Here is a 12,396-nt window from a genome sequence, read left to right on the forward strand (position 1 = left end):
GAGGAGGAGGAGGAGGCAGCCAGGTGCCTTTGATGCACGCCCGGGCTTGCAGGGAGACTGGGGAGCCTCCACCCCACACCTGGGCTCCACCCGCCCGTGCCCCACACGGGGAGCTCACCCCGCTGCGGGAGCAGGGGCTAAAAGCAGGCCCTGGGGCATCCTCCTTGCCCCTTGTGCGGGTGATGCAGCGAGGCTGAGCACCACCGGAGAGCTGAAATGTCCCTCGGGTCACCCCAGGATTTGCTGTTGGGGTCGTTCTCTGCTGTGGGATGAGGACGGAGGGCAGGCAGCGGGATTTTATCCCCGCGATGGCACTCGCAGGCTGCTCTCCTCGCCCAGCTGCCCTCGTTTTCGAGCCCTTTTTCAATGCTTTGTTGTGGGCAAGGGCTCTGCCTGCTGCACCAGGAGGTGGCCTCGGGGCTGAGAAGTCCCGGGCAGGGCAGGCGGCCACTCCGACCCCAAAATTCGTGGGCAGCGTGATCCCCAAAGCCGCTTTTCCTTAGGCACAACTTTTCCAGCCGTCAGAGCGGGCAGCGCTCCCGCTAGAGCTGCTGCTACCAGCGCTGTCACCGCTCACCCCGTTGGGGACACTGAGCCTCTCCGGTGTCAGCTTTGGTAGGGCAGGGGAACCCCAAATGACAGCGGGGCCGGGGCAGTTCCCCTCTTGTTGAGGAGCAAGAGGGAGAGGCGTTTGCTGAGCGGCTCGCCCTGCCCCGGGGGGTGCTGCATTTGGGCTTGTTGGGTCCTGTGGGGTGGGGGGGGACAGAGATGTGTGCCAGCCCCGAGCCTTTGGCCCAGCACCTCTCTGTGGGGCCGGCCATGGGGCTGAGCACAGGGATGGTGGTGGGCAAAGGGGGCTGGCAAGCACTGGGTGCGGTGTGGAGCCGTGGCTCCGGTGCTGGTGGGAGAGATGGCCCCGAAACTGGTTTGGCTCGTTTCGAACGCTCCCTTTCAGCTTATCTGGGCTTCAAAGGGCTCCTGCTCAATCCCACACATGCAAACATGCTCCCCGGGAGCCTCTAGGGCAGGGGGGAGCCCCTTGCCCCAAAAGCTGCATCCCCCTCCCCTGCTTCTGCTCCCCCTTGTCTTCTTCAGAAGCCCCTTGTTGCACCCATGGGTGCCCTGTGCTGGGTGGGGGGGTTCAATGGCCCACATTGGGAAGGACGCATTAGCCAAAGGGGCACGGTGGTGGGGACCGAAAGGGCTTTTGGGACCATCGTGGAGGTGACTGGGACGGGGGGACCCGTGGAACCCCACTGATGGCGAGTCGCAGAGCCACTGAGAGCCGAAGCCTTGTCACGAGCCCCAAAAGCACAAACTTGGCTGTGAGGCAAGCGGGTTTTTGAGCGCACATGCAAAACAACGGTGAAGAGACTGGTTGGGTAAGCTCCCGGGGCGGGCCCTGCCGCGGCCCCACACCCGCCACGGCACAGACGGCAACACCGACCCCGCACCGGGGTGCTCGGCTCCCCCGAAGCACCCGGAGGGGCGCGCGCCTGGCCGGGAGGATGCTGCAGGGCACCGGCCCTCCAGGGCCACCCAACAAGGTACGTGCCGGCCAGTCTCGCACATGTGTGGCTGTCCCCAGTGTGGGTTGTCATTGTGTTGAGGGGCTGTGGGTCCCACTGGGACGAGCTGGTGGCATCAGCCACCCTTTGGCATCCCCCCAGCCAGCTCGTCCAGGTGGCAAGGGGCAGCTCGTGCTGGATGATGTGTCCGTCAGCTGCCAGCTCCCGGCCAGCTTTGGCCGAGCAGCTTTTCTGTCCCTCCCCAAACGTCCTCGTGCCTCTGTGTCCCCGCTGTCAAAGGGACACTGCGGGCAGGGAGGCCCACGTGCGCTGCGGTGCCGTCAGCCACTCCCTGCCTGAACCGCCGGTGGCACCGGCAGCCACAGGCTCCCCGGGGACCTGCTTTTAGGGACAGGCACCCAGTGGGGCTGAGGGGACAACCTGCACCCGGGCACGGAGGTCTCGTGGGGGACACGGCGTTAGTCGCAGCACAGAGGAGAGGATGTGGGTGCCTCCAGGGCGCGAGCCAGCAGCTGCTTTGGTGCGTCCGCAGAGTTTTTTCATCCCCTCATCACTCTGGCTGTGGCCACATCTCCTTGGTTCTGCTCCAAATAGGAGCGTTGTGCCGATTTGCTGCTGTTTCTCTTTCTAAGTGCCCGATCTGAATGGTTTTGTGGGGCTGCAGAGCCCCGGCTGCCCACTTTGGGGGTGCGGAGGCATGCCTGAGGGGTGTCCCCGAGTCCCTCGGAGCCTGGCATTGGGCCGCAAGCAAGCAGCAACTTGCACGGGGAGAGAACCGCCTGCTCCCGGGGCGGGGGGGGATGTGATTCATGCGGGCTGGGAGCGCCCTGCAGAGCTCTGCTAGACTCGGTGTACCCGTGTGGGTGGCACAAGGTGGGCACGGAGCTGGGAGCGGGGTCTCCTTAGGGCTGCAGACCCCAAAAAGGAAGGATCAGGTGTGATCCCGAAACCTACAAAGCCCCCCGGGGACAGATGGGGAGGTGGGGGAGTCATCAGTCCCGGGGCACGGTGCTGTGGTGGCCCTGGGGTTTTGGGGTTTGCAGCCACCAGCGCTGGGGAACACATCAAAGCAGAGGACAGGCTGCCTGGCTGTGAAATGCTCTCCCGCCCAGAATAAGCCGCTGCTCCTGCTGACGGCGGCACATTCCTCCTCGCTCTTTTCCCCCTCCTACCGAAGCACAAAAGCTGCCGTCTGGAGCTGTCATCGCTGGGTGTTGCAAGCCCTGGCCAGCTCACCAGCTGCCAAACCCCAAGACGCTTCTGCCAGGCGGGGCCAGAGCGGTGACACTGAGCGCCAAAGCCACCGCGGACACCGACGGTCCCGCTCCAACCCCGTCCCGAGGCTGAGAACGTACACAGCTCGGTTCACGAGTGCGCAGCTCAGGAAAAGAACTTGGGCAGAAGGGAAAGGGGTGGTTTATGGCCTGTCACGAAACAAAGCCGTGGGGATTTCGGGAGCGTGCTGGGCTGAGGAAAAGCAGGCGTGCCCCCCCCCATCCCACAAGCTGGGGTCGGCCAGGGTGGCTGGGTGGGTGGGGCGAGCCTAATTAGTGCCTGTGCGTGGCAGCAGCTGAGTCACCCCACATTCATTGCCTCCATGCTCACAGCCACCAGCCCAGCGGCGTTGAGCCGCCCCCTTTATTTATTTATTTATTATTATTATTGTTTAATTCCCCAGCTGATTTGAAAAGCAAAGCAGGGAGAGCCTGGCCCCTAATTACTGCCCCAAGCCCCCTGGTGGGCCAGCCCTACGCCCCACCTGGGGTGGGGAGCACCTGGGGGGGCGAGGGTCAGCGTTTGGGGGCTGCCTGGGAGCCGGGGCTGTCCGAGGAGATGGCTTGAGACTGGCTCTGGAGGCCACGTGGAGGTCCTGAGCTCACTGCCGGGGGGCTCTGCAGATCAATGGGGAGGCTGCATGGGGGTCCAGGACCCTCCTGGGAGGCCACGTGGGGGTCTGGGGCTATCTAAGGAGGTTGTCTGTTGGTCTGAGGCTGGCTGGGAGGTGATGGGGGGATATGGGGGAGATCAGTGTTTGTCCATGTGGGGTTTGTGGCTCACTGGAGAGGCCACGCGGAGGTCTGAAGCTCACTGGTGGGCCACAAGGGGGTCAACAAGGAGGCTAGCTGGTGGTCCAGAACCCTTCTGAGCTGTGATGTGGGTGTCTGGGGCTCTCCAGGGGGGTCGCCTTGCGTTCTGGGACTGACCGGAGAGGCCATGGGGTGGTGCAGGTCTAACTGGTGGATCCATACTGGGGTCCAGGACTCACCAGAGAGACCACGCAAAGGTCTGCGGGTCAACAGGGAGGCTGCCCAGGGGTCAGTGGCTCTCCAAGGGTCGGCTGGCAGGACCACGTAGGGGTCCACGTCTCACTGGTGGGTCAATGCAGGGGTCTGGGGATTAATGGGGAGGTCTGGGGCTTACTGGTAGGGCAGCTTCTGAGACTTGGGGTTAATGGGGAGCCTGCCAAGGCAGTCATGGTAGCCTCAGGCACGTCCTCCCCCAAACCCCTTCGGGCAGCCTCTACACCCCTCATGCTCTCGTTGTCGTGAGGCTGCCCCTTGGCACCTCCACCTGTGGGCACCCCTCGGGGGGCCTCGATGGCGGCGGGGGGCCCGCGGCCGCCCTCTCCTACCCGGGCGTGAGCAGCGGCCGCCGAGGCGTGGCGGCGGCGGGGCGGGCCGGGTGCCTCCCTACGGCTCAGGGAAGGCCCCGCCGCCGCCCTGCCGTGCTCACCTGCGTAGTAGGGCGGCCCCGCTCGCCTCGGCCCCGCTCGCCGCCACCACCATGCAGGAGACGAACAACTTCTTGCTCTCGGCCCTGCAGCCCGAGGCCGGCGTCTGCTCGCTGGCGTTGCCCTCCGACCGGCAGCTGGATGGCCGAGGCCGGGAGGCAGCCGAGGCCCAGAGGCTGCGCAGCGCCCGCGTCCAGGAGCAGGTCCGCATCCGTATGCTGCTGCGGGGGCAGGCGGCCGCCGCGCACCCCGAGGCCGCTGTGCTCGACCAGGTCGACGGCAGAGGTGGGAGACCGCGAGGTGGCTTTTTTTATTTAGGGGGGGTGGGGGGTTTTGCCTTTTCCCTGCGCTTAAACAGGAGTCCCGTGCCCACACCTGCCCCACGCCCCGGAGCAAACTGGGTCAAGCCTGGGCTGTTTTCCCCCGTGCCTCAGTTTCCCCCCACCCTGAGGGAAGCAGGGTCCCGCTCCCTGCTTTGGGCTCCCCAGGGATTGCGGGCTGCGTCTTCCCCGTCCCTGGGTTCTCAGCGGCGTCTCACCTTGCTGGCCGGGCTCCAAGCGCCTCCATTTAACGTCTGAGCTCGTGGCCTCCGCCCTGTTGCTTCTCCCCATTGCGCCCTGGGCTGCGCCGCGGCAAGGGGAGAGCCCCCGCGGCACCCCTGGGCTCACCAAGGCTGGGTGTGCGTGCGGGTCACGCTCCCGTTGCGGCCACAGCGGTGGCAGGGGTCTCCCTCTCCTCCCTTGTGCCCCGTCCCTGGGACCAGCTTCTGGGGGCTCCCAGCTCTTGCCTTGCTCACCCCCCGAGCCCCAAAGCTGTCCCTATCCTCAGCTGTCCCCCTTCCGACACCTGGTGGCACCCAAGCCACAGCACCGCTGTTGACGGCCACCCGGCGGGCTGTGGTGGCACGTTTGTGCTTTCCGCAGCCTCCCGCAGCAGGAGGCCATGACTAAGCGTCCCGGCTAGGGCACGGCAGGCTCTCTGAGCACAGATCCCAGCCCTGGTAAGGCCAAGGGGAGCCGTGCTGAGCCACCGTGTCCCTGCCAAGGTAGCAATTATTCCTCTCGTCGTCGGGGCACGATGAAAGGCAGGGAGGCCGTGGGAGGCGCGCTGTCTCCACGGCCTCTTCCTGCTCTCCGTGGCTGGAAGGCAGGCACATCCCCAGTCCTCCGACTCGCTCATCCCTCTTGCCACTGCCCTGGCACCAGCGCAGCTCCCAGAGGGGCTCTGCTACCCCTAGGGCAGCAGGGTAGGGGGGCAGCATCCGTCCCACTCTGCCCAAATGTCTCCCCGCTTGCTTGGATGTGTGTGTGCCCCTCACTGCCTCCAACCTCCATCCCGCAGGCGGTCAGTATGGCACGACCCTGCGCCCGTCCTTCAGCTCCCGCTCCCAGAGCAATGGCTTGGACTCCAAAAGCTCGGTATGTACTGGGGGGTTCGCCATCCCCCCCTGCACTGGGACCCATCTCCCAGTCAGCTGGGGATGCCCAGCCTCTAGCTGTAGCTTTTCTAGTTGCAACTTAGCACCGAGGGGGCTCTTGGCTCTGTCCTTTCCTCTGCTCATGGTGGGGATGGAGGGGACAGGCTCACAGGCATCCTCCCTTAACCCTGTGCTCCCCGCCCTGCAGATGTATCAGTCAATGGCCAAGAAAGATTTTGGCACGCTCAAGGGCAGCAGCTGGTCCTCACGGTCAGCGGTGGACCTCACGCCACACAAACGCATGGCGACCATCAGCAACGGGGGCATAGCGAAGGGCCGGGCCTACGGCACCGGCTACGCCATGTCGCAGGCTGCCAACACCTCCCCGCGCCCCAGCTCCTTCCACGAGCGCAACTACCGGGCTCGGCAGAGCTTTGACACGCTGTCGCTGCGCTCCCTGCGGCTGGCTGACGGGCCGCTGCCACCCACCGCTGCGGACGACCGCTACAGCGTCATCTCGGATCAGCTGGACCCCATGGGCCACCGGTCCCTCTACAAAAGCCAAGGCAACGGCGGCTTCACCCGCTCGTACACCTTCGAGAGGCAGATGAGCGCTGGCTCCAACGCAAAGAGCTCCTCCGACTGGTTGGATGGTGGTGAGGTGCCCCAGAGCCGCACCATCCGGGCGCCAGCCATGCGCACGCTCCAGCGCTTCCAGAGCAACAACCGCTCCCGCCTCAGCACCAGCTCGTTCGGCAGCATCCAGCCGTCCTCGCAGGCGGGCATCGGGGGCTCCTACATGGGCATGGTGGAGCACAGCTCCCGCGCGCCCTCCGTGCGCAGCCTGGCTGAGTCCAGCCACCACCTCCAGGACCAACGCGCCATGGAGATGTACAACGGGCACAGCACGCTGCTCACCCAGCAGTCGGGAGGGTGAGTGCCAACCAGCTGTGTCCTTTGTCCTCCTTAGGCACTCGGCTGGTTTAGGGCAAAACCCTCCAGCCCTCCTGGCGTTGCCTTGCTGTAAGGGAAGCAGGAGAGGTGAGGTGGTTGGCAGGATTCAGCCCCATAGCAAGGTACCACGGTGCGGGTCGAGCTCTAAGTGCCTTTATGTCCTCTACGTGCCTTTATCTCCTGCCAGGAGACCATCCTGAGATGTGAGGGTGGGAAGACGCTCACTTGGCCACAGGAAGGAGTGTGATGGGTTGGCTGGTCTTGGAGAAGTGGGATGTGGTGGGGAGCAGAGGTAGAAGACCCTCGGGGGATGCCCTGCCTGGGCTCTTCCTTATCTGCCTGTGGCTTCCAGGTTTGATGACATCGACTTGCCCTCCGCGGTGAAATACCTGATAGCCAGTGACCCCAACCTGCAGGTCCTGGGCGCTGCCTACCTCCAGCACAAATGCTACAGTGACAGCAACGCCAAGAAGCAGGTGGGCACCTGCAGAGGACGGGGCTGTCCCTGCTTTCTTCAGGTCCCCCGCTCCTTTCTGCTGTGGTGGGGCGCTCCTGGAGGGGTGAAGGAGGTGGAGGGAGCCCCGGACCCCAAGCGAAAGGGAGAGGGGCTTGGCCTCTCAACCCATCTGGCCTCTCCCCTCCCAGGCCCGCAGCCTCCAGGCCATGCCCAAGCTGGTGAAGCTCTTCAACAGCCCCAACCAGGAGGTGCAGCGCCACGCCACCGGCGCTATGCGCAACCTCATCTACGACAACGCCGAGAATAAGCTGGCGCTGGTGGAGGAGAACGGCATCTACGAGCTCATGCGGACGCTGCGGGAGCCTGACGATGAGCTCCGCAAGAACGTCACAGGTCAGAGATGGCCACGGGGCCAGGTTGGGGTCCTCCTCGTGTGGAGGTGGGTCTGGTCCACCCCCCGCTGTGAGTAAGGCCAGGGTGATGCTTGGTGGGGACAACTTCTTTGCATTGTCAGCACCCACCTGGGTGGTGTCCCCAGCCGCGAGCCGTCCCGTTGCTGTGCCTGGCTGTGGGTGGCCAGTGTGAGCCCTGGGGAGGTGGGTCAGGGTGGGCATGTTCTGCAGCCGTCCCCAGGTCTGAGGATCCCTCTTCTCTGCGCAGGGATCCTGTGGAATCTCTCCTCCAGTGACAACCTGAAGGATCGCCTGGCTCGGGACACGCTGGAGCAGCTCACAGACCTTGTCCTGGTCCCCCTTTCTGGGCTGGGTGGCTCGGGCGTCATCCAGCAGAACCCCTCCGAGGCAGAGATCTTCTACAACTCCACGGGCTTCCTCAGGTACCTGCTCTGCACCAGCTCCACTCCTGCTGAGGGTAAAGGTTTGGGTGGCGGAAGAGACACCACTTGCACTGCCAATGTACTGAGCCAGGGCCCTAGGGCTGGTTTCTGGGGTCCCAATCCCTTGCAGCGCTGGTGCATCAAGGCAAAGTGTTGTCAGCCCTGTGGCTTTAGCTGCCTTCCCCGCAGTGGTGGGGCACCAGGAGGTGGTGGTCACGGGAAAGCCCCTTCTTGCTGTGATGGATCCCTGTTCCCTGTGCAGGAATCTCAGCTCTGCCAGCCAGCAGACCCGGCAGAAGATGCGCGAGTGCCACGGGCTGGTGGATTCCATGATCCACTACGTGAACAGCTCCCTGGAAGTGGGCAAGTCGGAGGACAAGGTGAGCCCCGGGATTTGCTCTGGATATGTCCAAGCTTACTGGGCACAGCAGGGCACTGCCAGTGTTGGTGTCATTGGTGTGACTCTGGCCGTGGATCCCAGTAGGGACCCCCCCTATGACTGTGCTCCAGGGGCTGTGCCCACGCTCCGTGCTCTCCAGGACTGACCCCTCCATGCCCCGTTTCTCTCCCCAGAGCGTGGAGAATGCAGTCTGCGTCCTGCGAAACCTCTCCTACCGTCTGTACGACGAAATGCCCCCCTCCTCCCTCCAGCGCCTGGAGGGCCACCGCAGGAACAACGGTGGCACCATGACGGGGGAGCTGGTGGGCTGCTTCAGCCCCCAGAGCAAGAAAGCACGTGAGGTCAGTGGCGGGGGCGGTTTTGGGGGGGCCCTTTTTGTGCCGTGACAGCCGCATCAGCCGGGGCAGGGAAGCAGCTGGTGGATGTGATGACAGCGGGGCGGAGGTGGACGCTGGCCTTGGCTGCTGGGTGGGACACGCGGGTGAGCTCAGCAGAGGGTGAATCAGATGGCGCTTGCATGCGGCAATTGGTGCCAACCCCCTCCACGCTGAAGGGTGTGACCTGCCACCTCCCTGCCAGGTCCTGGAGGTGCCCGTGCACACAGGGGACGCCAGCGGCAAGGGACACTGCGGAGGGGACACCCCTCTAGGTCTAACAATGCACCCCCCCCCCCCCCCCGTCCCCGCAGCACTACCTGAACGCGGACATCGTCACCTTCACAGAGGTCTCCAAGGACCCCAAGGGCATGGAGTGGCTCTGGAACCCGCAGATCGTGGGCATCTACAACCGGCTGCTGCAGCGCTGCGAGCTCAACAAGCACACGACCGAGGCGGCCTCGGGCGCCCTGCAGAACATCACTGCCGGGGACCGCAGGGTGAGGACGCGGGAGGGGAGCGTCCGTCCCCTGGGCTTGTCCCGTCTCGCTGGGCTGTTCCCGCTGGTCACTGCTGTGCCTGGGGGGGGGGACGTGGCTGCCACGCTCCTCGCCAGCCAGGTCATCCGGCCACGCTGGGCAAGGCGAGGAGGAGGAGGAACGGGGCAGGAGGAGGCGGGTGCCCAGTGGTCCTAATGGGTGCCTCCACCGCGTGTTTTTGCCCCCACAGTGGGCGGGCGTGCTGAGCCGGCTGGCCCTGGAGCAGGAGCGCATCCTGAACCCCGTCCTGGATCGTGTGCGCACCGCCGACCACCACCAGCTGCGCTCGCTGACGGGGCTCATCCGCAACCTGTCCCGCCACGCGCGCAACAAGGACGAGATGTGTGAGTGCCAGGGAGGGCTGGGCAGGGCCAGGGCTGGACGCTCTCCACCCTTTTTGATCCTTGGTTTGGCCTCTGGTTACCTCCGGGCGTGTCTCAGCACCTTCCTGCCTGCTGAGCTCACAGCTAGAGGCAGGCAGACTGCCTGCATGTGAGGCGTCCTCTCCGTCCCCTGTCCCCAGTGACCAAATGCCTCTTGCGTGCTCTGCTCTGCCTCAACCCCTCCATCTCACTTGATTTGTCCTTGCCCCCCTCGCCCATCCCGTCGGCTGCTCCTCTCCCAGATGCCAGGGAGCCCCGGCAGAGAGGGCAGAGAGCAAAGCTGGGGCTTGAAGATACCCCTGGTCCTGCTCCGTGGGGTTTTTGGCCGCAGGGTTCTTCCCTTAGGCCACCACACCTCCCCTGGGGCTCTGACACGATGCCTTTGCCCACCAGCAACCAAGGTGGTCAGCCACTTGATTGAGAAGCTGCCGGGGAGCGTTGGGGACAAGGCACCTCCTGCCGACGTTATTGTGAACATCATCGCCGTGCTCAACAACCTGGTGGTGGAGAGCCCCATGGCTGCCCGCGACATCGTCTACTTCGATGGCCTCAGGAAGCTCTTCTACATCAAGAAGAGAAGGGACAGGTGGGAGCTCCCTGCTGCTCCTCTCTCTCAGTGTGGACCTGGGGTCCAGTCCTGCTCTTCCCCTTCTTCCCCCGCTCCAGCGAGGTGGACGAGGCTCACAACCAGCCTCCCTTCCTGAGGCTTGGTGTTGGGAACCCCCAGAGCAGTGCGGAGCGGCCTCAAGGCTGGCCTCCAGCCCTTTACAGCCTTCTCGGGACACCCCACCGGGGGGTTGCCCGTTGCTGCAGCCACCCTTCACCACTGCTCACCCAGCCCGTCATGGTGGGCCCCAGCCTCTAGTCTTCTGCCTCTTTCCCCCAAGTCCTTGGCCCTTCTGGGGTGGTATCCGTGGGCTGGTGGGCACCATCCCGTGCCTGGTGGTACCCAAAAACTCATTGCAGCCTCTCTCTGCTCCAGCTCGGACAACGAGAAGTCCTCCAGAGCGGCGGCCAGCCTCCTGGGCAACATGTGGCAGTACACCAAGCTCCACCGGGACTTCAAGGTGGTACGTACCTCCCTCCTACGGGATCCTGGAGCGGGGCCCCGGGGTGGAGCCCAGGGGAGCCAGGATCAGGGGCTTCACCCTGGAAAACCGAGCCACCCAGATGCATCCAGGCAGACGGCTCGCTCGGCCTCTCTGCCTTTGCCTCCTGAAGAGGTGGGGACGTCCCCAAAGCATCGTCCCCTTGGTGGCAGGCGCCTAGAAGAGTGGGGACAGTGGTGTGACAGAGCGTGTGACGGGTGGCCTGTTCTCTTGCAGAAGGGGTACCGGAAGGAGGACTTCCTCAGCCTGTAAGGACAAACCCTGAGAGAAGGGACTGCACAGCCCTCGCTCTCCCTGCTGGGATGCTCCTCGCTGCCTCCTGCGCCCTGGGGAAGCTGCTCGCCACAGGACCCCCTGCTGCGTAGCGTAGTCCCCGGCTGCTCCTTGTACCCCCTCGTGCCTGCACCCCTCTGCTGGGCACCCTGTCCCTGGGCTGGAGACGCAGGTGCTGCAAAGCCCCCCCCTCCTTCCTGCGCCAATTCAAGCTCGTCTCGTGGCTTGGCCGAGGAGCAGAAGCTCTGGGGAGGCTCCTGCAAAGCAGTGCTGGAGGTGAGGGGGGGCTTTTGAGGGAGTTCCTCTTCCAGCTCCCCCACACTAAGAGGGCTGAGCTCCCCAAATCGCGGCGTACCAGGTGCCTGTGCCACCAGTCCTGCCCTGGCTGCATGGGGACGGGGCTTTGCACAACGCAGGGAGCCTGGGGGGGGGTGTCCAAGGTGGCTGCTGTTGGCTCCCCAGATTTTCCGAGGGGCGGTTCCTTACGTGGCTGTAAGGAGCCGGGACTGGCATCGGCGATGTGGTTCTCAGTCCTCCCTTTGCTGGGGGCTCCGCGTGGAGCTGTGACTGAGGCTGCCCGTGCCCCCGCTGCGGGGAGGTGGGCTGTCCCCATCCCTGCACCCCACAGGGACCGTTTGGGGCACTGCTGCTGCTCTGTTAAGGGCTCGGGGTTGGGGCTGGTGCTGCGTAAGCAGGATCCGGGCAGGGCCAGGCAGCTTGTGTTTGCTGGGCGGCGTCTCCCCATGGGGTGGGGAGATGCCCTTGGTGCCCGGCGCGGGCTGGCGCCAGCGGGGCCAGCATGGGTCCAAAGCTCACTTTGCGGAGGCGGAGGCCGGGTTGGGGTGTGCGGCGGGGCTGGGGGTCGCTTGGGTCTGCCAGTGGGTTTGGGGCTGGTAGGGGGAGCCCTGCGCTTGGGGTGTGCCGCGCGCCCTGTCTGGGAAACGGGGTAGAGTATAGGTACAGGGGGTGGGGGGCAGGCGGGGTGGGGAGAGCAGGCAGCGCTGCCAGGAGGGGCTGCGGCAGCCCTGGACGCGGCTGTCCTGGCATGCCTGGGCCCAGCGTGGTCCGGGCGATGCGTTTGTCTCCCCAGCTCTCCGTGTACGAGCTCCCCGAGCACTGTGTATCCCCGAAATAAAGGCCTTGAACAACACCCCTGCGCCTGCTGGAGGTGAAGAGAGGACCTGCGGGATGCTGGCGTGGGGGAGCTTGACCCTGTGGTGCCAGCATGCTCGTCCTCTTTGTTCTGAGTCAACGTGGTGGGAACACGGTGTGGGGACAGGACACCACACAGCACAGGGGCAGTGTGTGGAGCTGCCTGCCCCACTGTCCATGGCAGGGAGACCCCCCAGTGCCCTGCCACCCACCGCGGGCCCACCAGTGTCACCCGTGTCCCTG

At 65.0% G+C, this 12,396-nt stretch overlaps 1 protein-coding gene across 1 annotated transcript; it reads left to right on the forward strand.

Moving 5' to 3' along the window:
- Window positions 1–1,195: 1,195 nt before the first annotated feature.
- Window positions 1,196–12,151, forward strand: PKP3 (plakophilin 3). Its single transcript, XM_080594717.1, has 14 exons — window positions 1,196–1,547; window positions 4,353–4,545; window positions 5,602–5,678; window positions 5,886–6,610; window positions 6,984–7,107; window positions 7,277–7,481; window positions 7,749–7,923; window positions 8,186–8,303; window positions 8,497–8,664; window positions 9,012–9,197; window positions 9,427–9,580; window positions 10,013–10,205; window positions 10,602–10,689; window positions 10,945–12,151. Exons 1-14 carry the CDS (start codon window positions 1,353–1,355, stop codon window positions 10,978–10,980), a joined length of 2,637 nt encoding a protein of 878 aa, XP_080450843.1. The 5' UTR covers window positions 1,196–1,352; the 3' UTR covers window positions 10,981–12,151.
- The last annotated feature ends 245 nt before the right edge of the window (window positions 12,152–12,396 follow it).

This window comes from Anser brachyrhynchus (genome assembly GCF_964034855.1).
Source record: "Anser brachyrhynchus genome assembly, chromosome: 5".
NCBI classification, from domain to species: Eukaryota; Metazoa; Chordata; class Aves; order Anseriformes; family Anatidae; genus Anser; species Anser brachyrhynchus.